This window comes from Rhopilema esculentum, chromosome 21, assembly GCF_057945365.1.
Source record: "Rhopilema esculentum isolate cy_ngs chromosome 21, ASM5794536v1, whole genome shotgun sequence".
Taxonomy (NCBI): Eukaryota; Metazoa; Cnidaria; class Scyphozoa; order Rhizostomeae; family Rhizostomatidae; genus Rhopilema; species Rhopilema esculentum.
The window spans coordinates 9705087-9730250 of NC_142835.1; the positions used below are offsets into that span (position 1 = coordinate 9705087).

Sequence of the window (25164 nt, forward strand, 5' to 3'; positions counted from 1 at the left end):
GCCAAGTGTCTCCAGACAGCTACAATCTTCTTCAGCTGCATTTCAATTTTCTCATTCTGTACGTCATTTTCCTTGTTTGGTGGCGCTTGTGGTTTCGTAACAACTGATCTTGTAATAACAAGGTATGTGAATTGGTGTCTTGAAAATCATAGTCTCAACAGATAAGTGATAACGTAAACCAACCCCTCCCCACCCCTCTCCTTCCCCCCTTCCCTTCCCCTCCCCCTCTTGATTGAATGAAAGGTTTTTCAGGCACTGATTGTTAAATACCTCATCGAAATTTAAGGTTGTCTAACCTCAACCATAAGGTAGGCTCAATGCTTTACCACAATAATTATCCGCTACTTAATAAACATCGTCAAATTTTCTGTGTGGTGTGCCTTGATATTTTTTCAATTAAAATTGTGCCGTGGATCAACAAAGTTGAAAAACCTTAAGCTAGTGAATATTTACAAAACACAAAGAAAGGAGACACAAGGAAAAAAAACTTTGGATTGAGAAGTAAATATATGAAAAAAATCAAAAGACTAGCTTCGTGATGAAATATTTACAATTTTGAATTTTACCAAGAAACCATCACATTTTACAAGCAGGTTAAATTTCTGGTTTTGATGAAAACACAGTCTCCTCATTTAATCTATTCAACTCGACGATAAGTAGGTTTATTGACACACGAGATTATTAACTTAATTAATAAACAAAGTATCCCATGAGCATACAATGGCTGATGAAAAGAATTTAAGACCACTGGATGGAGCATTCGAAGGGCAAGCGAAACCCAAAGCCTCGACATCAGAACGTGACATATGGGTATCAATTATTGCTTGTCAGAATTCGCTAAATATCAATCGATATCTTTAAACAATTATAGTGTTTTAAGTTTTAGATTGTTAATATATTGGCAGAAAATTACTCGGATATTCAGCTTCGGAGTGCAAAACAGACAACATTAATTCTATGCTTGCTAGTGGGCAGAAAGCCCAACAGTCACTAAGTCAATGAGAGGTTTTATTTGGTTTTCTTTTTTAAAGCTACATCAAACACGGCTTTAAACACCCATGATACAACATAAGCTAAAATTCACACTGGGGAAACTAATCTACTGGTTCAAAAGGGAGGGAAAATTCACTTCCTATATTTGATGGCACCCGCGAAATATCAAGGGGGAGGGGGGCATTTGTTACGGCCACGACAACGGAAAATGAGCCAGCGTGTTCTAAACGACTTATTGGCAAATTTTATTAGTTTAATAGCAACGACAAAACGAGTATTACGTACGACTAGCAAGAGGGCGAAAGCCGCATTGCAGCTGAGCTATCTCTGTACAAGTCGCAATTAACACATGAACGAACAGATTAAAAAACCTTACATGGCCTAAGGGTGCTGTTAGCGGAATCAACATTGACAAATTTGCACAAGAATCTCACATACCGATTACTATGTACATTATCTACAAGAACATAGGGCTTTGACAATATGCCAAAGTGGCTGTAATTTTTAGATTGCATTAGCTCATTGTCTCCTTTATCGGGGTAAAATTTATGTCATTTTTTAATTAATGACTGGAGGGGCATAAAACATTTGAAACGGCAAAAAACCTGTGTCAATTTGAAATGAAAAAGGTCAGGGGTAAAAAATAAAAGTCAAAAAACATAATTTTGCCTGATTGAATGAAGTCAAGCTTGTCTGTTCAGATTAATTCCGGAGTGGGACATCAAACTGTAAACCTTGCCTGATGTTGCAATAGATTTAAGGTGAAACAGAAAGTTAACTACTTCAATACAAGAGAATTAAAACAGCGAGCTACCATATAACATATAGGTAGGAAAAGGAACCAAAATCAGTTGCAAATTCAGTTGTTTGGGTATTACCAATTAAGGGAACTGAAATGAGGACTAAGAGAAACTTAAAATCATATGTAATAATTCGCCTTCAAATGAAGTTAAATGATAACTCGCTGGCAATTAAATCATAAAGTCTTTAAAATTGATTGTAAGTAAAACGTCGCGATACAAATGTCACTGTTCTTCTCTGCGAACAACGACCGACACAAGAGTATAGACCCATTTCTCTTCAAATTATAAATCAAAAAGTGATCTAATTTTCTTGAAGTTAGGACTGAACATTATATGAAACCATGGGACTGGTGTCGCTTTTAGAATCTCCAAGAGGGTTCAACGCCAGTTGAAAATGATTGGAAATAACTTTAATACAAGTGGGTAAAAGTATAAAAAGATAGATAATTGTACTGGAATAAGGGTAAAATCTTAATATTGAGTAACATTAAATGGAGACTAGACGGTTGGGTAGGTTTCTTTGTCACTGGACTTACCTAAATGTGCATCTGTCACGCAGTTTTCAAGGACAACATCTCCAAAAATGTAGTCTTTTAAAACGCATCGTCAAAACCTGCTACTAAGGTTAGTTAAGAATCGTGCAATCGTAAAAATTGGTGCAAAAGACTAGCAATATTGCATTTGAATATCTTGATTCTGTGAATCTATAAATTCAAAACATTGCGATTCTGAGTGTGTGAATCCAAATGCAAGAACATTCCTAGTAAAGCCCTATATCACAAGCACTGGACATTGTTTCGACGTATGGGGACCCGCATCTTCGCACAGGAAATAAAGGAAGGTTATGTCATTACACACGTGTTTATTCTATACGTGCAGATACAGAAACGGGCTTTGTGAATACAGAGAATGAAAACAGATAATTCATACGTGGAATGTTTAAAATACAGAATTCTTAGAATCACATGGCAGATAAAAACAACACGATTGCCAAGGGCACGCCATTTCTTTCAACACCGCTTTTGGCGATAATCTTTACGCTCAAGAACATAAAGAGCTTTCTATACAATGGTGTTGATAGGCTAAGCACACTCAGAACTTTACGATGCTGGCGTCGTAACAGTTTTTGTACTTGACTGCTGTTCTACGGTTGAAGCGTCGATCGTCGACTGAGAAGCATTTGTATTGGAGTTGGCGGCATTCTGCGCACGGATGTGTGCCGGTATTAACTTTTGTGTAAGTGCTGGCTTTATGGCGAGCTCTAGAAAACAGAGGTCAAGGACAGGGTTAGCCAAGGTATGGAGAACAACAATAGTAAAATATACTTTTTACCAAATGGTTATAGCCTGAAAACTGAAAACTGGGGGAAGCAAAAACACATGGGAGAGGTGGCGAATTAGAAATAGGAGAAGCATAATTAGATCATGAGGGTAGAGAAGGATCAGGAATAATTACAGGGAAGCATATAAAAGACCATAAAAAAATATTACATAAGCGTGAGAGGCGATTGGTAGTTTGGTGTGGAAAGGAATAGATCGATAGGTTAAGGATAGATCATCAGGATTTCTGGTGAACTACGAAATTCCCACTCCAAACCCAGGAGGAAGTGTTGTATTGATTGAAAATCTTAAAGACTTTTTGTGACACTAAAGATCTTAAGCTTAGTTTGGGAGATTTGAAAGAAAAACGACAAGGAGAGGGGGAAGACGAAGTTGACGTGCAGGAGCATCGCGTACGGCGACATTTTTTCAGATCCAATTGAACAACGTCACATACCAAGCTATCGAAAAACATGCTTTAAAGCCTAGAAAGTGAAAACATACAAGACCTGACAACACAACAATAGAGATGAATGAGAGAAGCATAAATATTACCAAGCATGCAAATGAAAAGGGAAGAAACGTAAAAGTAGAGACAATTTTAAGGTTGTATTTACCTTGAGTAGAAAAATTAAAGAGTGGAGGCAGCTCTCTCCCATTTGGAAGTCTTGTACTTGACTCCCTCAACTCTTCAAAGAAAGGAAACGTGCACGCATCTAAGGGCGCAATTCTGTTACTTGGAGTGTACTCTAATAGTCTACCAGTTAGGGAAATAGCTTCATGGGGTATTCTTGACCTGAAAACCTACATGAAAAGAAAAGAAATTAAGTGCCGAAATAACAAAATTAAGAATAAAGTCATGTTTATAAATTGCAAAACATGGCGTCCAAAAAGGGTGAACTGTTTTTTTTAGTTAGACTGCTGTGATATGAACCGAAAAGTACAATACGTGGATGACAGGACAAGGTCCAAGACTAAAAGCTCACAAACCTAGGTGCATTTACCCTATATATCCCTCTCAACCTGCCCGTATAGAATACCCATGACAGATTGCCAAAAAATATAGTTACTAAGATAGACTGAGGACACAAGTCCTTGTAAAATACACGCTGGCTTCGGTTGCTAGACTGAGGATACATGTCTTTGTAAACTACACGCTGGCTTCAATTGCATGGGCAACATTACGCGTTGGGCGCTATTTCACTTTAGGCAAAATATACCACAACACAGGCACTAGCATGGACTAAATACGACAGCAGCTTATGTAAAGTCCAAAAGTGGCAGGGTCGTGTCAATTTAGTGCTACATTGTCATTCAACGTACACAGCAATGAATGTAGGTTTTGACCAAACGGGCTAGATAGAAAACAAAATAAAAAACAGCGTACATGCATTTACAGAATTAATCAAAACGACTAAATCAATTGTATATCACGCAATATATTCTTATATTTTTTAGCATAGGATTTTGACTTGTTTTAGGTCCCTGGTGAAAATCCAAATCGATTACCTGAATTCTTTACGGTCTTGCCTGAGTGCAGGTTTTAACTAAATTTTTCAAGAGATTTAAAAACAATATCGTAGTTGGTTCGATAATCGCATCGTCATTAGTCAAAATAAAGATTGCTTAAAATCAATAAATTGATATTTTTTAAACAGGATAAGATAGTCATTTGTTATAATGGAAGAAAACAAGCCTGTCTTTTCTGGCAATAAATAATTCATTTTACATAAAAACACTCTCACGGCAAAGACCAATCAAAAATTCGTTAGCAGGCTAATGGATGAAAAGAGGTGGAAAATAACCGATGGATTTCGCAAGATTATGCAAAATCAATAACTTAGAGAACTAAAAGAATTCATTACAATTGAAAGGAATCCATTAATAAATTAGAATATATATATAGTTCCTCGGTAAGTAAAAAATATTTTCAATATGTAATGTTTATACCAGACAACAAAGCAATGAATTCAATAACCAGTGCACACATTTTAATACTGCCCGCGTTGATTTAACTGTTTTTAGCATGCTTGGTGTAGTCCTACTAAGAATATACTGAAATATCTTTCCACTAACACCAACAAAAATTAAAGTACCTTTGACCAAGGATGTGGCTTTATTTGAGGGAATTTAAACTCCGTATAATGCTGATTCATTTCTCTGATTTGCTCTCTTGTAGGGGTGCCCAGCACCTTTATTATTTCAACTAACTGATCGACCCCACTGTCTCCAGGGAATATTGGTTGTCCTAGCAACAGCTCAGCCAGCACACAGCCGGCAGACCAAGTATCTGAAAGAAGAGGCAGCTTCACGTAAAAATACGACAAGTAGCAAAAGAACGTGATCAGGTCGCCACAGCCTTAGAGGCTTTTCAAGGACTCGCAGCCTTTGGGTTTTCTAGCATTACAATTAGGCTGTATTGCTTGATGCAAAGCGAGAACTACCTATATACAGCTGTACGTACCCTAGATAACTCGGACTTTGACGGATACGAACAGATTTTCGATTCCAATTATATTTTTCAACCATATTCAAATCAAAAGTCGTATACCGGCAAAGTTTACATTCTCTAAGACAGATCATTTCCTTACCCCCTGGAACATCTGATATAACGAAATTCAACTTTGTGTTTTCAATCGAAAGAAAGCCTGTTCATAACGTAAAACTCTTGTCATTTAAAAGTCACTAATTGTTTGCAAATAGTAGGCAAAATTGCAGTGATATCTAACAGTTAACAACCAAGTCATATAACAATGGATCAATTCATCCTGCGATACTGCATTGTAATAGAAGCATTTCCCTGGGTTGTCTTATTCGTTTGGATGTCATCATTATGAAAGCCTCTGATTTTGTCGACAACTCATTAAGTTTGAAAATTGTGGTTCATGTCTCATAGGCTCAGTCCAATATTTTTCATCATCTAATGGTTTATACTCTCATAACTGTTAGAGTATGGAAGGCTGGACCATGTAGCGTACCTGTTGGCATAGGGCGATGTGATTCTAGTTTGAAAATAGTAGAACCCGAAAAAACTTACCAATATCAACAGTGTAGTCAGTGGCGCCAAATATGAGCTCAGGGGCCCTGTAGTACCGAGAACAAATGTAAGCAACATTTGGCTCGCCTTGTACCAGTTTCTTTGCACTGAAAACAGAACGAGACCTTTCAGGATAAATTTCATACAAATAAACAAAGGATATCTTTGCACTGAAATATCATTAAAAAAATACTCAAACAATCCAGACCAGGGCATGAATATCACTGAATGAAATAAAGGGATATTATATTTAAATGACAATAGAGACCGGCATCGCCTAGAAGGGACTTGATACGTTGGTGTCTGCCAACAATGACTCAATGAATGTTGTAAAATAGAATTGCAAACCATACAGCGGAGGAGGGTGATATCAAAAGAGAAGAGAATAACTGGCTGAAAAAGCTTTGTCATTCTGAAATGACTAGTTGGTTGCCAGGCATGGCAGGTTAAACTCGAAATTAAATGTAAGTTGCTTTACTTGATAACAATGGAGTTGAAAATGGAGTTACAACAGGCTGAGATCAATATTAAGTTATGATATTAATATATAATATTTCATAGCCAGACTGGATTAAACTGACAACGACGGGCTGAGAACGAACCTTCCGAAATCACATAGTTTGAGAACGGCAGTTTCTGGGTTTAGAAGCAAGTTTTGTGGCTTAATATCTCGATGACAAATTCCAGTTGAATGGATGTAGGATAACGCGCGAAACAGTTGGTACATGTACAGCTGAAAAAGAATGAAAGCTCTGATAATCTTCGTTGAACGCAGAAAGAAAGGCGTAAAGAGCCTCAAATATTTCACGAATTAAATTCAAAGTAATTCACAAGCCACTTCACGTGTTTGACTGAACAGATTAGCTACTATTTCAAGGAGTTTTGTCATTTTTTTAGGCATACACGAGGACCAAACCCATCAATCTTTGTTTCTATCGTTAATCAAGAGAACTCAACTCGAAATCTTTCAAAAACTTATGAAGTGTGATACTAAATTATATTACAGGTGATGCAGGCTCTGTCTGACGAAAGCTAAAGAACTGCATTGAAACCATCTAAACCAGCTTTTAGGGGATTCAAAGAGAATTCTAAATGCCAGGTTGATCAAGAATAATTCTGTATTTCACACATAAATGACCTGGTCAATAATATTCGCTATCTGAACGCTTTTTTATCGATGAGACAGCCTAATTTTATTTGATTACGCTTTATGTTGAACTTCACAAACAGAGAATGTTCAACCTGACGTGCAAATCATTTCAATGCAAGCAAGTTTGCCATCTTTTGCGACATCAGAACAGTCAATGACATCTTTGAATATTTCTGTTAAGTGAAATCGATTCATTCTCATTCAGCACCCGTTTTGAAGGAAATCTTGTGACGTCAGACGTGTTCATATTCTCAGGGATGTTTGTCGCAAGCTTTGATAATAATTAACTTTGATTAATAGTTTGTGGATGTAAATTGAACATCTAGGAAGAGTGAACAGAAGCACACTGCGAAAGAGCGTAAGATAAAAAGAAGAGCCAGCTGGTCGTTTAAACGCCTGACCTAAGCAAAAAATATCTCTTTAATATTTGGTCTATCTCTTTAGTTTAAGGAGTTACATAACAAACTTATGAAATTACCCTATTTGAAAGACATAAAAATAAAATACACCTGAATAAAGCTGAAACAATATAAAACAAAAACAACAGCGGTATTTACACTTAGTGAGCAAAAGTATTGCACAGGCTGAAACAGAAATGGCCGCACCGCAGCAAACAAATTTAGCGAACCAAAATTCAAGTGGCTATAGCAAGTTTCATAAAAGTTATAAGATGACTTTTTAACTGGAATATGTTGGAAAATTTCTCAAGGTTGAAAATTGGGAAAATAGTAAATGCAAGAAAATTCTTGATTTTTTGCCTATTTTTAAACAATATCAACATGTCGCAAATATAAAAAAATTGATCCATGATGATTGAAGTACCTGTGAAACATTTGCAATAAAAAGTTAATCTTTGCACCAATTTGCGATATCTTACTACAATGAACTCGGGGGTAGTTACTTTATGCTTGGGTGTCTAGAACTGCTCATTTTCCTCACTTTTGTTGGAGAACCTGCTAAATGTTTTGATCGGAAATTTTTGGAGCCGCAATGGACCTAATCGCAACGGCCGCTTCGTGATATGTTGCAGCAAAATTCAATCAATAAAATATATCACAATCGTAAAGTCCATCTTTTCCAACCGATTGCGATTTTGTAATGGAAACAAATAATGCTGAAAATTGCGTAAAACAACATTTCGTCCTCTTATTAAATGAAAATACAGAAATTCCGGCGATAAACAGGTTCACTTAAGTGCCTCAATAGCTGTAAAAGAGTAGGCTTAAAAAATAGCTTAAAACATGCCACTTTCCACCAAATACAAGACCATTTATGATTAACTTGGTACTTTAACACCTAAGTGTGACCTTGCAAATGTTTTGCTGAATACACCATTTCACCTAAATATACCATTTCATTATATCAGTAATTGGGCTAGTCAGGGGAGAGAATTTATGGTTTCTAAAATGATTTTGCTAGCCTTTGGGGTTTGTGCAATTACCTATAAGTGTTATTATTATATGTCAGTCCATAATGCCCTTTTTCTTTCGCTTTACATCCTGGCCCCTTTGCCTATTTCTATACGCCAGTATTGTGTTACAATCATTTGTCTTAAAGGCTTCAACAGTATTGTTATAAGCCAATTGTGAATTACAGCAATCGCAACAGAAACAAATTTCGAAAGCTCATTCACCCTTCTCAACACAATTCAAAATTAACACCATTGTAAAAAGCAAATAATACTTCATTTGCCAGGTTTTTTGCAGCAGAAAGTAAGATAGAACTTTTTACACAGTTTATGCATAAGGTTCATGTTTTATATGAGGACATCAAGATATATGATTACTGGCATTATAATTACAACAGATTTGAACCTAATTCATCACTCCCTAATGTAACACACTAATGAACTTCTTTTTTTGGCAAGTAGCGATTGCTTTGTAGCCGTATGTTTCATTACTTTGAAAATACAAATGCAGTAGCTATTTACGTGGCAACGAAAAACAAACAATATTGAAATGGAAATATTTCAAAATTATTTGATACTCTACGAAAATGCTACTAATAAACTTGTAAACTTCTATCTAATAAACTTCTAAACTTCTATCTAATTAACTTGTAAACTTCTATCTAATAAACTTCTATGTTACTAATAAACTTCCAAAAACATCGTGCATACCTTGATGTAGATCATAGGAATAGTCTGCTTGTTTCGGCTGTAATGTCTAGCCACTCTGTAGACTGTTTCTGGGACATATTCAAGTACCAGGTTCAGGTAAACTTCATCTTTCTGCAAAAGCAGAATTGTAAATCAAAAGTAACAATCTTCGATGAAATCTTTTTCCTTTTCTGTACATACCTGATAACAACTATCTATTGACAATTTACATCATAAACATAATTCTTCTTACATTAAATCTAATGATAAAGTTGTTGAAAATAAGTTATATATAGATAACAATAACATTTCCTAAAATGGGATGAAAGTACCAGAAGTAGAAAAGATTCAGTTAGTGAACTGGCATGGATTTTGGCATATATAGTGGAAGGCAACACTGGTAAATACAAAGTGTACATAGTTCAAGATCTATTATTAGAAATCCATCAGAAAGGTATAATGATAAAGTTCATGTTCCTTCGGAAAGGGTTCAGAAAAACTTAGTAAAAGGAGAGAGATAATCCAATATAAAAAAAATCCAAGGCATAGGATTTGCTTACGAGAAAGATACAATATATATACATGGGTAAAAGGGTGGTAAATGTAGAAAAAGAAGAGTATCAGAAAGACCATTAAGAATTGAATGCATTTGAGAATGAATATAAAAAAATGAGGAGAAAACAGCACTGCTTAATTGAGGAAGCCTTATGAGGAAGCCCAATGAGGAAGCCGAAAGAGCTACACCCAGGCCGAGAACTTTTGATTGTTTTTCTGATGAAGGTTTTTAGAGTTTAAGGGTGTTGCCCATAGAATGGATAAACGAAAATAATAGTATGATGCTACAGATCTATTAAGAGATTTGGTGATATATTTAGTTTTTTTGCCATCAATCAAGGAGAGAAATCAATGAATGCAGAAAGTAACTAAAATGAGCTCTTATGTTCATAACAAGGGCTGGCACATCATAAAGCAACAAATCAGCATGGATAAACCTAGAAACAATCAATGTTGCTTTGGAGCCTTTCACTCATTAAGCACAACACATACCTTTTCTCCACTAGTATGAAAGAAGTACTCAAGCTTCACAATATTACAGTGATCCAACTGCCGCATTATCTGTAGCTCTCTATTCTGTGGAAAAAAATCAAAAAGTGTCCGTAGAGTTCTTTTACAACACATAATCTTGAACAGCTGTTTTAGTTGAAAAGTTAGCTTTAAGGAAGTACCTAACCAAAAGAAAATACAGAATCTTGTATTTTTATGGGATAATGGAGCTCTTTACTGGAGGGTGCGGTTCTGCTTAGCTAATAAGATCTGACAGTAAGCATGGTTAGAGGCAGTCTGTCCCCTAATGTAGTCAAGTTTATCTTCACTGTGTAAAATTGATTCTTGGGAGAAATTTTTGAATAACCAGTGATAGCAGCCAACCAGAGATGACAATGGATGGCTGACGTGTCATCGTTCATACCAGCCACTTGCTGAGAAAACAGAATCCATTATGAATATGAAAGAAAACTGATTTGTTGAACAACAAAAAACACTTTGAAACTCTTGAATACCTTACAATATATCAGAAGCAACAAAATATAATTTGGATAGCTCACCTTGAACCTTTTGTCCTGTAAAACTTTTTTTATTGCAACTAAGTCTCCAGTCTCAAGGAGACGTGCTTGGTATACAACACCAAATGATCCATTCCCAATTACTTTTGTATCACAGTAGCTGATCTCATGGGCCTGATCAGGAGTTGTACCTGTTGTGGCTATCACAGTTGTTTCTCTTCTGCCATCTTTATCTCCTAAATTTATAAATAAAAATGATGTCAAAAGAAAGAACAATTGCCATGGAAATGATAAGAAATAACTATGTTTTGATTGAAAACTTATCGGGATTCAGAAAACTAGATTTAGATTTGGCCACTTGCCTTGAGGAACATTTTATTTAACACTATTTAGCTTACCCGATTGAAGTATCTGTTAATTTTCATAAAACATCAACAAAAATAAATTTAGTGATGAAGAAAAAAAAGTGCACAAAGTTTTTCATAAATTAACTGTCAAAAATGCATGGATGAGGATGCAATCAAAATGTATTGAAGAAAAAAAACAAGGTTATTATACAAGTGAGAGTAATGAAAACAAATAGTGCAAAATACCATGTTTTTTTCTAGAATAGGTACAAAAGGTTATAATTAAAAAGATTAGGGATGGTGCAGAGAGACACCATCTTATATTTGAGTACTATGAAGGTCTTACTTGAACTACTTATTCAGATTTTTGTTCAGAACCATGTTAAAACAAAAAAAAGGACTGCTTGAAAACCATTGAGCATGAAATATTACTTGACAGTGCAAAACAATTGAGTAGTGCTAAGCAGAAGAATGAGACAGCTGCAGATGATATCAGTTCTGATCAAGGTGTTTTTAGCTTGATCTGAATTGCAACATCAGTAGCTATTGTGGGTGTCATATCAAGCCTTTAAACTGAGAGACAGTGCTATGCTAAACTTGGGTTTTAATGCAAACATTTATGAGAAGATGGGAAAGAGATAGCATAAATCCTCAAATGAGTGCTATATGGTGGTGATTTGAAGCGTGCATTGATTGTTTACAATTATTATTTAGATCAAAGCAACAAAAAAACCAAATTGTTGCATCCTCTTCCTAAACAGATTCACATTCATGCACTCTGGATATTCCATTTCCACATTATTCCACAACTGTGATTTCAGATTTCTGCCCTTTAACTGGAATGCCCTCCCCTGCATAGAATAAATACTTGCATTGTTAAAGGTAGGGACAAAAGGTAGGTAAAGAAGTTGTCCTCCTCAAAGTCTTGTGATAGTACAGTGTTATGGCCTTGTGATGGTGCATGAAGACTTTTATATTTGAAGGGCCTTTCCCAACAGCTGTCCTTGCCATCCCCATGGGCAGTAATCAAAAATAAAAGGGGCAGTAGTTCTGTAGGCATTAAAAACTATATGACTGAAAAAAGAATGCTGTAAATTGGCCATTTGCTAAACCCCATATGCAAGTAAAAACAATAAAAAGGAGTAAGTATGAAAAATACAAATCAATGAAGAAGAATAAAATACCTAGAGAAGTCTTAATAACTTGCAAATAAATTTGATGGAACAAGACATAAACCATGGTGTTGTTCAAAAGCAAATCAAGACTTTCAGAAACCCAACATTTTGAAGCCTCTTCATCCTTATTAAAAATTAATTGTTATTTGACCTGAATGTTCAAGACAGCTGGGTTTATCAGAAAGCTTAAATTTCAGTACCCTGTCTTGGCAAAAAGCACCTATATGACAACAAATTCCATGACAAAATTTTAGTTACAAGCTTTCATCAACACCAGAGAACAATATACAAAACCAATAAATACACTGATCAATCAATTAATCAGCTGAATGGGTTTTTGCATATGATTTTTAAGAGGGTGATAATCATAGGAATAAAACCTGGTTTCTTATGTACCAAAGCATTCATAAATGAAAATTGCCAGCAGTAGTGATTTTCAGATTGGTAAGACGAACATGGTGAATTTTGTGAGTCAACTATTCGAGAAGCCTTTTCTTTCTGTAACAAAGAACAAAACATGAATTGAAGGAGAAGGAGGAGATGTCAACAGACCCCCATAATACTCTCCAATGAATGCTTGTGGTATCCAAAAAAACTCACAATAACTGATAATATCTTTGCTTGCAAAGAGGTGACTAGTGAAGTTGCTAAGGTAACTTGAACAACTGGATGGAATAAGGTTGAAAAAGATAGATCATACAAAAGACAGATACCAGCTGGCACAGGCAAATTTTTTCGAGTTTCCTCATTCTAGTTAATCATAAATACATAATTTCAACTGTCTAGCAATTTTACAAAAGACTTCTGCCTAGGCTTTTGTAAAATTGAAATATATAAATATATATTAATTTCTAGCATAGTTATTAAAGCTGCTTGGCAAGGCCAGTTTGTAAACAACAGAGAGCATTTTTAACCATCAAAATATTCAGATTTCAGCAATTCACTTCTAAGTATCATGATATCCTGGGATGCATTTACATAAAATATAAAACCATGAAAAAATAGAATTTTTTAGTAAGAAGTGAAAGAAGTTTTAATTCCTAACATACTTGCGATTCTTTGAAAGTTACTTAATTTTTAGAAACAGGTCACAAGAGTTTATTCCAGGAGTGTTTTTCCAGAAAGTGTCAAAATTGTATTGCCAATTTTAAATTCTTGAACAACATCAAGTCAGATAATTAGATCTGACTATCTTGTGGTTGAAATATAAGAAATATACAGTGTTTGTATATCAATTTATCATTAAAAATTGCATATGATTCTTATTTAAAGTTGAATTGACAATGCTCAACCTATCTTACACCTACATCTGACATGAATTAATGTATATACTAAATCATACTTATTTTCGAAAAGAATACATAAACAGTTTACGCTAGATATCTTTGGCAAGTAAATTTCATTCAGTTGATAACAAAAGAAAAAATAAAATTAATCTTAAAAAATTGCACAGATTTTGATCTATGCAACACAGACTTTAGCAGGGATGTGATCCAAAAACAAGAGAGTTAGAAGAGATTCAGTTCTTTACCATAATCTACATCAAAGCAGTTGCAAATAAAGGTAAGAAGAAAAACCAAATTATGACTTGCCACGACGATTGTGGCCTAAGCTTAATTCGACACGCTGCATGCACCATCTCTCGGTAATTTCTGGCTTTATCGAAAGATACGCGAAACAAAACTGTTTTGAATATTCGCTTTTCCTATTTTTTGTGAGAAAAATAAATTCTTACTTAATAAATGCAATAATTCAATCAACACATTTACAGGTATGTCAACTTGGCTTTGCATATGGAGGTCGATTCGCGAGGACGCCAAACAGGGCTTGTCGAAAGCCGCCAGCAGGGGGGATCACAAACAGTGAAAATTTTTAAGTTTCTTTATTAATAAACTGTAAAATTCTGAATCAAGAGAGTGGGAATAACTTATGAAAATTCGGCGTGGAACAATTGTTTAACGGCGTTTGAAGTTTAATACGATTAATGACTGGAAAACTTGTGGCGTAAAGCCATTACAGACTATTTCAAATTCTTAAAAATTGTCAGATTTGATATATGATATCAGTGCGATCAAATGAAATAAAAATTCAATAATCTGCCTTTACTTCCTACAATATTCCATAAACCAGGTTTTCATGATGCAAGAATCGTTTACGCCTTCACAGCACATTTGGGAAAACTTAAAATTCAACATGGCAGATAATACAAAGCACTTACGGTTGACTTTAACTCCCAAGGAGCCCGGTGAGGGTTGCGACTTGCCCTGTTCATGGACCATCGAGGTTGTTCTTGGTCTCCCGCTCATAACGTGATATGGATCTTCTTGAGGAAACAAAAAGCTGCTTGCAGCTCAATTACATTCCCAAAATCTGCAGGCTACTCAAGTAGCATAAGAGTCCCGATCTTTCTCCAAGCAATTAATTTGGCCTATTGCAATTAAGCCAGCTGTATCTCATGAAGAAGATGTCGGAAATAGATATATTTGAGTGGAAATGGATCACCAAAGCCTCTTGTGTTTATTTTCCATTAATATAGCATTTACTTTCAGCTATTTTGCTCTCGATTTCACCACATATTGCCTTGTTTTAACTTTATCCCAAATTTCAAGCCCCAGAAATCACAATGGCTGCCCAGCTCTTGATAATACCCCCAGCGAAGCTCACGACCAATAGCAACACTGCCTATGAAAAAACCTTATCCTGTGGCCATGGTAAAAGAGGCTAAAACATAATGACAGAACTACAGTCTCTTAAATTCCTGGTAAATTCATAGCATACAGCCAATTTTATAAGGTTTTGTTGCCAATACAGGCACCGCAGAGTGTTGAGAAAAGCGGGGGGTTTTAAAAAGTAGGGAGGAGGTGCTAAAAGGGTATAAAAAGAGGCTTTACTGTTAGGTTATTATTTAGTATTTAGCATTTTTTGCCAAAGCCCCCACCGCCCCCCTGTTCCGCGGTGCCTGCAATAATCTGTTTAAAGACAACTCATCAGTCGCAAACGATTCTAAACAAGAGGTGCCAGCAATGCGACGTGAATTTTGTTTGAATGTACTGGGGTACAACAGTATGGAAACGATAGTCAATAATGGCGGGTCACAATGGCCAAGGGCCTAAGGCGATAAATTCCCTAAACAAAATTACTAGGTGATAAGGCTTTCGCTGCTAGTGACTTCGGCAGGAAAATGATACGTCATTTCAATGGCTTTGGAATAAAAATGAATTTGAAGGATTTTTCAACTGTTTTGAGCACCACCGTTGATAAACGGGGAAACGTTGAACCAATATCTAGAATTATCAAAGTATTGATAAACAATTAAGATAAAATGTAGGCAATTTTGAAGAAGCACGACATACTTCGTTCATACCTAAATTTGGATACGTTTACGTTTGTACTGACAATAAATCTATTATTGGGAAGATTCTTTTTGGTGAGATATTAGTCTGCAGATTGTTGATAATGAAACGAGACGAACACCGTTTAAAGGTGACATTTAATGATAGAAATAGTTTATTGTCTAAAAACATAAACAACTTGGATTCAAATTATTCTGTTCCCGATTTGCAAAATCACAATGAAGATAAAATGCTTAACTTAATTTTTTGAATTGTTATACTTGTGTAGATGATGAACACATTAAAGATTCAAAACCACAGTCTTTTTGGTCAAATGAACAGCGACTCGTCTGGTGTCAATATTGAAACTTTCAAGCCCTAGATTTCTGCTAAAACAGTCTTCTAAGTAATAATTTAGTCATCAGAGCAAATCTTGAAGCCTCTTTACCAATATTTTCAAGTAGGCGTAAGCGTTACATCCTTTTTCAAAAAAGCTTCATTTCATTGTCACTATTCAATATGCTTCAGAAATTTTATACAGAACAATTTTGAAGCAGTGCTTCAATGTTTTATTGAATTTCTTCCTTTAAAGAGCAAACTAATCGTTCAATTTTGTTTTCAACTGAAACTCTGTAAGATGACGAATGCATTTTCGCACCATTAACTATATCTTTCTCAAGCCTCTTCACCTGGTAATTTTGTTTCGGAAATTTATCGTCTTAGGCCCTTGGCCACTGTGAGCTGCCATTTTTAACTACCCTTTCCTCACTTTTGTACCCTAAATGTATTTGTTGTAATCTACAGGTTTAGCTTTACAAAAATTTGGGCTAATCTAAATCGTCTATTTAGCAAAAAGTGGGAGGTCATGGCTACCTGTACCACCCTGTGGTGCAGACCCTGCTCATGGTTAACCAAGGGTGTAGTGCATAGGTGTAGGGTATAACTGACTTCAGGCTCTATTTGGGTAGTTCTGTCTCAATGAAGCAAAACTATACCCCTTTTGTAAGTTCAGATCAATATAACACTGCCGTAACTAAATCTTTGAAATGGTGAAGGAAGGAATAACTTGCGTGACCTAAGAACAAAACATTAGTTACCATTTGCTTGAACAACAACAACAGAACAACAAAGAAATCAGCAAAGCACAATATTGATTGCGGCAATACTGTAGTTTGGCCCAATTCTAAAAATATGCATAAATTAGATGAATATAACAATATCAACTATTTTCTGTATAATATGTTCAGCGTCAAATCCAGGAAAATATCTGACTTATGCTTAAGTGAAAAAATGGTTTGTGGGCACTCCGCCGGAATATTTTTTAAAGATCACGTCTTTTAGATATTCACAGTATGACCCTGTAATACCTTCTTATTGGATAAACGTTTTCTGGCGTACTTCATGTCTAGATCGCTTTTACAATTTTCAAGATTCGTTCCCAAGAACAGCTTTGTAACTTTCTGCAAAAGGCTCAGGGCTCATGGCTGTTCATCTTTGAAGAACAAAAGTCAATTTTTTTGGATACGTGAAAAGAGGACAAATTGGATTGACAGTTTGTTGTCTTGACGCAAGGAAGAGTTGACGAAGCAGGATGTGTCGCCTTATTGATCCACGTTAAAATCGACGGATTCTATCTAATGTCTAAGCATCATTTGCAACACACTGTTGTTTTGTTTGATATTTTGTTTGATGTTTTCCAGATTCCACTACACCCGCTGGAAATGATTACAGCAGGATAGCTTTGCACCGTAATATTTTTGAGATCTTTGGATAAAAGACCAAAGCTTAAGAAAAATCTTTTTACGGAGCTTACTTTTATTTTAGGGTATTGCAATCCCTGGAATTTTCATGAAAGTCCAGTAGCTTTTAGCAATTTTAAGGCCTTGCATTTGAAGGGGCATAGAAGGACCGTGATTACAATGCTATGAAAGGTGACTTTTATTTCAACTGAAACATAACAAAACGTATAGAGTACAGAAGTGAAAGAAAATCATAAAATAACCCTCAATATACAAAGTCAGTTAGACTTGTTCAAAATTGGATATAACCAATTAAAGATTTCAGGTTTGCAAATAGATTACTGTCATTCTGGCCTGGTTTATTTAAAGTTTCAAACCAAGACCAAATTACAGTGATTTGTTGGGGAAGAACCTGTGCTTGTGTGTTCATACCTCAGTCAATTTGTAACACGTTCAACTAATTTTGCACATTTAGATGTATTTGATATTTCCTCTTTTGTGTTGTATGGTCCAAAATTAACAATTCTAAAAATAGATTTTGTGACGTCATCACTTTGGTACTCTATTGTTTCTTGAAGAATTTATTCGTCATCCCATACCATTATTATTTGTTTCTGCACTTGCCTTTGGAGCTTTCTGCCAATATTTGGGTGAAACAACTTTACATATAAACAAAGCCAGGTTACCGACACCTTAAGGCCAAAACCAACCTCACAACACAACAGATGCAGAACCAGTAAAGGCGGGCTCATTTTTTCTACCAGAAAAGTTTGAAAATATTTTACGATTGCCATATATAGTCACCCCTTTGGCGTTATACTTAAGGCTAGGTAATAGGCAATTTTGTGGCCATATTTAATGTCTTTCTATGAATTTTTTCCTTGATTCTAGTTTTATCTGTACATAAAGTCATTCCCTATGGCATAGCAAGCTACTTGCGTTCTGCCTGTGCTTGAAAGCTAGGGGTCTGGAACACAGGCTACTTGCTCTATACTATTAACCGGTACCATATATTTTCAATGGTCGAACAATGGTGGCTGAAAAGCATCTTCAATTTCGATATTTGATAGCAATTGACGATCAGTTCACCCATGATTAAATCGCATCATCTTTTGCTTCCTAAACACTGGGAATTTAGCCTGGTGATAGTGAGATTGCTTTTAATATTCTGTATAGTTTCCAGTTACAAGGGCTTGCATTCCAGCAACTGAATTGAGCTTCGAGAAAAGGAATTTTATGTTTTTGTGACTCTGAGACGTTAATCGGTCAAATAATCTAACATATAGATTAGAGTATAAATGCCATTGTTTTCAAAAGCTAAAATGAAAGTAAACGGTCAAGACTTAATAAATTTCAGTTTAAAAGAAGTACCCCTAGAGCTATTCAATTATATATAGAAATTGCTCAACAATCCAAATTATGCCTAAAACTTATAGTGAGGAACATTTTAGAATCATCGGGCTAGCAAAGTCATCTTTTATCATTTAGGTGTTTCAAAATCTGTTTACAGATTGAAAAATGAAAGCACGTCGGAAGCTGTATGTTTCTTTTTATCAAATACAACAAGACTATAAAAAAGTTTTGATTTACTCTTAAACTGAAATTGTTATAAGGATGAAAAGAGAATGAAACACAGGCTCGACTTATTGTTGTGCCTGGATGACACAATAAGTTACCTGCAATTTGCAATTGATACTAGTATAGTTCCCTTTGTTGATACTGAAGACTAATTCAGTCATTAAGCTTTCTTCTTTAAAAATTGGAAGTTTTTCTGGAAAGATTGGGTAAATTGGTATAAAAATAGGAAATGCAGTTGAGTTGGTGGGGTTAGGAAAGGGCGCTAACTACCTCCAGATTTGGCCTCACTTTGCTCTGAAATTGACATTCCCAGTATCACTGATGACAAGAATATACTGGCAAGTGCACACTATTTGAAAATGATTAACAAAGTTATATGAATTGGAAATGTACTGCATTGAGTTTGCCTCTGTTCCGCTGCTAAGTGTATGTTCTAGTTCAATTGATGGAAGCCCCCCAAAATTACGGAAAGTTCAACGCAAAAATCCTACCAATAAAGATGCTCGCTAAATTGTCTGCATGGGATAAACATTCGTTTTCTTAGACATTCAGTTGGATAACAACAGGGTGACTTATGGTTCCTGGATAACCTACATAAAATACATACCTACACTGCATAAATTTTCAAAGTGATCAAGCTTCAAAATATATATAAATCCAAGGACTGAGATACCGGGGGCCATGGGGCAAGGAGAATAAGTAAAATACTTTTCTGTAAAATATATAATTTTTTACACTTCATCCCCCATCAAACAAACAGTTGTATCTCGGTTTTTGAATAAATCTGATATTTTTCAAAGTTATCATCAACCTCATAAGTGATTTGATCGCCTTTCACTTGGTAAACGTTTAGCTAATCAAAAAATTGTATGAAATCAATGATTTTCTGTAGTTTTAAAAGCGTCTTTCTGCAGAGGAATATTAAATTATGCTTAGAAAGGTCACAAAGTGTTTCTCTTTCCACAACCTATCAAATCATTCCCGTGAAGAGAAAATTCCAAAATTGTCTATACAAGCCTCTTCAAAGCACAATGTCGTTAATAATGCTGTTTAATGTTGTGCTGGTGCCCTGTGTGATCCCAAAGTTCATAGAAACTGTGCACTCAAGCTCATACCAAAAGTATTTCAAAAATTTCAAAAAAATTTCTGAGAATTTTCTCTTTGTCTACAACCTCTTCTTTTAAATTTTGTCATCAATTTGTGCAGGTTGGACAGAATGACTTAATGTGTTGTCCGATCACAAATTATTGTGTTCATATCTAACGGATAAATTCCTTTCCAGCAATGTGATTAAGAATATCTTCACGGCCCAAGAAAACTTCTACACAAAGACTTAGATAAAGACAACAAATTTCCAAGTTTTAAGATGTGGTTTGAAACCAGAAAATTTAAAATTCGTTGCAGAAATTAGCTTCTAATAGCTTTTCAAGACTTTACAAGCTCATTTCATGGTAATAGTCCTTTATTGTTTAATAGCCTTCCACAACGATTCTATTCAATTCAATTTCAATTCAATTCATTCACTCAATCAACAAGAAACACAGACAGCTTTGGACCAGTCTTCGAGACCAAAATATTCTTAAAAATACCTAATAGTAATAAAGCTTGCATGAATTGTCTTTCAGCATTAAATTTTATGAAGTTATGAAAGATTTAAGATCTCAAGATTTACATTGATTCAGCTTAAGCCCCTTGGTCAAACTTGCCGAGCATTTTACAAAATTTTGAATGTAGAATAAAACCAAAAGCATTCATGTTTCACAGAAATGTGACTAAATGCAGCAAACGTTTCATAGAACATTTCGACAGGCTTAGACGCTCTGTCTCAAGGGCGTAAGATTTACGCATGCTTAGGTGTCTAGTGAATGAGATTGTTTCATATGTTTGGCAAGTTGGCTAAACAAATAAAAAATTTCACCGGACATCAGAACAACGGAAAAAACGAACAGCTTCGAATATTATTGAACACGATTTTGATCACAAAACTTTATCCAAACATCAATGTTAACTATTTTTTGGCAATACGTTTTGTATGTTTGAACGAGGTTTCAGACATCTGACCTACAAGGCTACATACATACATACATGATACATCAATTATTTGCCAATACAGGTTTACCTAAAGGCAACAAACGTTGATGTGGACCTGCAAAAGTTGTTGAGTATTTGAAAGTTGTTGCGTAAATCCTCTCAACGCATATATTTTGACATGCAACAACATGATCGTACCTTCGACTAAAGTTACCTTACTCTTGTCAATGGTCATTCAATCTAGTTTTGGAAAAAATGAAAATAGATTTTAGAAAATGCATCAGGTCTTGCAGGTCTCAAAAAATCTATAAAATTTTTGTAGACAAACTTTAATTTCTGAGAAATTAAATAAAAACTTGTAACAGAATTGGGCCCTACTTCTCACTATCCCAACAATCGTTGTTGGAATTGTAGCCACAGCATCTAAGAGCAATTCAAACAGTATCGATGTCTCAATGGGGGCTGGGGAGGGTTATTACCTTTTATGAAAAAGTGTTTTGTTTTCTCGAAATTTTAGGAGCAAGTAGAAAATTCAACTGAACAAAATAGGCTAAATAAATTCTTGTTTTTCTCTTTTAAAATTGTTTGCAATACTTAACAATGAAACTTAAAACTGCTGCATTTTTTAAGAAAATTCAAGAACAGCATTTGCTTAAGTAGCGTAATGGACTTTGACAACGAATGGGTACCTGTAAAAAATTTCCAAATGTAAAATCGTAAAGGCAGTGTGTCCCAATGAAAATCCAAAAAGCTGATGAAATACTGATATGAAAATAGATAATGCCGTTCTGCGAAATGATTGGTTTAGACCAAGCTACACACCCTTCAAAACAAACAACTACGCTCTTGATTGCCCAGAGCAATACAATATTCTTTGGCTAAAGAATTCTCGCTTAAATTGATGGGAAAACATAAAAAACACTGTAGTTCTGGATAACGATTGATATAAAGTCAGCGGTCTGTAAGATACAGAACAACAAATGTTTCTCACAGCTTTTTTTCCAAGGCCATTAGAAAAAGTTTTGACTCAGAACACAGAGACCATTATAAACCGAAAACTCCACCACGTTGATTAGGAAGCAAAAGAACACAAGAGCTGCCATGCAAAGAACATGAACATGTCAAAATCGATTTTGAAATTACATATTATTAATGTACTTTAATTTCAAAATTCGTCGTTCTTCTGTTGTTAAAACCACAACTTATAAAAGCAAGTTATAATTGAGGGGACTGGTGAAAACACAGAATGAAGCTGCGTAGAATAAGTTGCTACGAAGCAACTTTAAAACAGAGGCAGTAGCATTTAGCATCTCTCGGACAAAATAGGGGGCCAAACTGAAAACAGGGCCCCAGATTGCCTTTTTCAAGCAACCTTGTAGTGGCAGAAAAGATACACAAAAGGAATTTTCCATTTCATGGTCATATTCCATGTAACTCATTCGGTGTAATGTCTAAACTGCAGTGTATCTATCGCATATCGTAGTTTATGATCAATGTGATATATTTTTAAAATGTTAGAAAAGTATTTATAGGAGCTAAAAAAAAACTATTTTGAAAAGATAAATCAAAGGCATCATGAATCAAAGCATATGAATTTTTTTGCAAATTTGGAAGACACGGCTTGTGGCTACGGAGTTTGAGGAAAGCTCCTGATTGAAAATGTGATGATCTACACTATGACTGTGATATAACTATGACATTGGTGAGACAGGTGCAGCGGTGTTCTTATGAGCCATTTCTGTGCTGTACATTAAGAATCGGATACTGTTACTCCCTGAGGAGAAATGTGATACACCGTCTGCTGGAACAAAAGGACGTCCGTGGAAGATTTCTCAGATGTCAGTAGCAAATGTGGCTTTCTCACTCTAATGATCAAAACAAAAGAGCAGCGCGACTGTGCCTTATAAATGGCATAAAGTATTGTTCAAAATGGCTAGAACTATGTTACCGCTTTTTATGTTCCACTCTTCAGACTGATAGAATTTATAGATACAACAGCAAAGAAGAAACGTTTTTTTGAGAAAGGGATGATTTGGAACAATTCAGCCAGTCTTGATATGGTCACTTTTATGTTGCAACTGGCTATAGAGTTGTTTGAAACAGATTTGTTCAAAGGCTGTTAAACTAGGGTTAAACTACAACAATTAATCTATAATTGTAATAGGAGTGTATACATAAGACAACTTTATTGAGAAATCAACCACTGAGAGAGAAAATATAGGGCTTTAAAAGTGTTTCACCAAAACCTACATAGAATTAAGTAAGAATCAAACTGCATTCTAATGCAGCGTAATACATACTAATTTTGAACCGGATGTCAAGAAAGTCGTGAATTAGTGTGAAGAAATTAGTGGAATTTTCCATGAACAATTTGTAACACATCAGAATGCGTGAAGTACTATGGGACCTTAAAGAAAACACCAAAAAAGCGATAGATGCATGTGGAAACTTGTACAGAAGTAATGTATATTCGTTAACATTTCATACATCAATCATATGACATAACCTTCTTTATGATTGGTTACTAAGACATCAATCTTATGACGTAACCTTAAGTAGGACAGAAACTATTTAACACTTTCAATCTGGCTAACTGTCTTCTGAGTACCACTTTGTACACTATATTGAAAAAAGAATAAGAAAACAAATGCAAACTTTGCATAAAAAATCAAGATTACTTTACTATTTTTCCACTCTTTATTGCTGGTACTGCAAAAAAGGAGTCAGAACTCTTAAAATTGCAATATTTGTTGGACGAAGCATTTTTTATGACATTGCTAAGGGTATCTTTTCATTTTTCTTTGGAAAGGTTTTGAACTTCCCATGTTCCAGCTTTCGAAAACTCCCGTTTATCGTATACAAAGATGTTGTGGCAGAATGTAGCAAAGCTATTCACTTGGTACCTTGCTTGTTATAAGCTGAGTGGATGGTAAACTTTAGTGGGGAGGGGGCTTAATATGAATCTTGCACGAATTGTGTTGCTTCATTGTGATTGCACCAACGGAGCTTGAAATGCGATAGGTTTTGCTTGATTAGGAGGGCTTCAACCCTCGAAGCCCCCCCCTGTCATTTACGCCTTTGTTAGGTCCTGCCAATGAAATAGTTAAAAATCCAAGAAGCTACCTTTAGAGGTCATATGGAAGATCTTTCGCTGCCACTACGTAAGCAGTAAATAAACAATGTACATGGAAGTACAGTGAAACTTGCATCAAATGAGAACGTTCAACAACGGACACCTGCAAAAATTTCTTTTCTGCCATCAACCCAAGGCACTAGTAACTTCAAGACAACAGATGAATCCAATTGGCAAAAACCTCCAAACAACGTCCAAATAATTTGTCTCAAAAATTCTCTTTTGTAGTCAAAGCTCTATAGAGATAACAGATTATATACAACAGACGTAAATCATTGCTATGATCATTGCCCTACAAACGCCAGTTAAATAGAGGCTTCATTGTTTTTCTTACTTGTGTAACTAGGATCTCAGCATCCACGAAAGCAAAGTACATCAAAATAATAGAATTTGGCAGCAGAACTCTAGGGCGTTATGCAAAGCACTCCTGAGGCACAATCATTAACTAATAGCATGATGTCGTAAAACAATCATTTTACTATTAATAGAATTGCCAATACAACTTTGATTAATCACCATTTATTTCAAGAGCAATGATTCAGATGAATTCCCTAGTTAAGGATATAAATAAGAGATCAGTGGATATAAAACTAGGTAGCTTTACATCTTTATTTGGGTAACTAATTATAATTATATATGATATGACTCTCGATTCTGCCCTTGTTTACTCTTCAATTCCTATGCAAATTGAATTTGATTCTTGTTCATTACTAGAAAGTCACTTGACTGTCTTAATACGTTTTCTCAAGCCAAGAGTTTTGTTTATTGGCTAAATTGATTGGCTTGTAGTGGGCAAAATAATAAAAGAATATAAGTTGACCTATTGTTGAGATCTATATATCAGGCAAGGGGGGGGAGGCAAAAGTC

At 35.3% G+C, this 25164-nt stretch overlaps 1 protein-coding gene across 3 annotated transcripts in view; it reads right to left on the reverse strand.

Moving 5' to 3' along the window:
- Nucleotides 1–494: 494 nt before the first annotated feature.
- LOC135684232 (glycogen synthase kinase-3 beta) overlaps nucleotides 495–25164 on the reverse strand; it is a 39870-nt gene continuing 15200 nt past the window's right edge. Inside the window, exons 1-9 of one of the 3 annotated variants that reach the window (XM_065199690.2) lie at nucleotides 14703–15135; nucleotides 11005–11198; nucleotides 10448–10531; nucleotides 9422–9532; nucleotides 6755–6885; nucleotides 6153–6259; nucleotides 5212–5405; nucleotides 3733–3919; nucleotides 495–3057 (exon numbers count right to left, since the gene is read on the reverse strand). In XM_065199690.2, the coding sequence (XP_065055762.1) occupies nucleotides 2897–3057; nucleotides 3733–3919; nucleotides 5212–5405; nucleotides 6153–6259; nucleotides 6755–6885; nucleotides 9422–9532; nucleotides 10448–10531; nucleotides 11005–11198; nucleotides 14703–14790 (1257 nt within the window). In that variant the 5' untranslated portion in view covers nucleotides 14791–15135 and the 3' untranslated portion in view covers nucleotides 495–2896. Of the gene's footprint in view, nucleotides 3058–3732; nucleotides 3920–5211; nucleotides 5406–6152; nucleotides 6260–6754; nucleotides 6886–9421; nucleotides 9533–10447; nucleotides 10532–11004; nucleotides 11199–14702; nucleotides 15136–25164 lie in introns of those variants that run through there. The other 2 variants (XM_065199691.2, XR_010515863.2) reach the window with 2 other exon arrangements.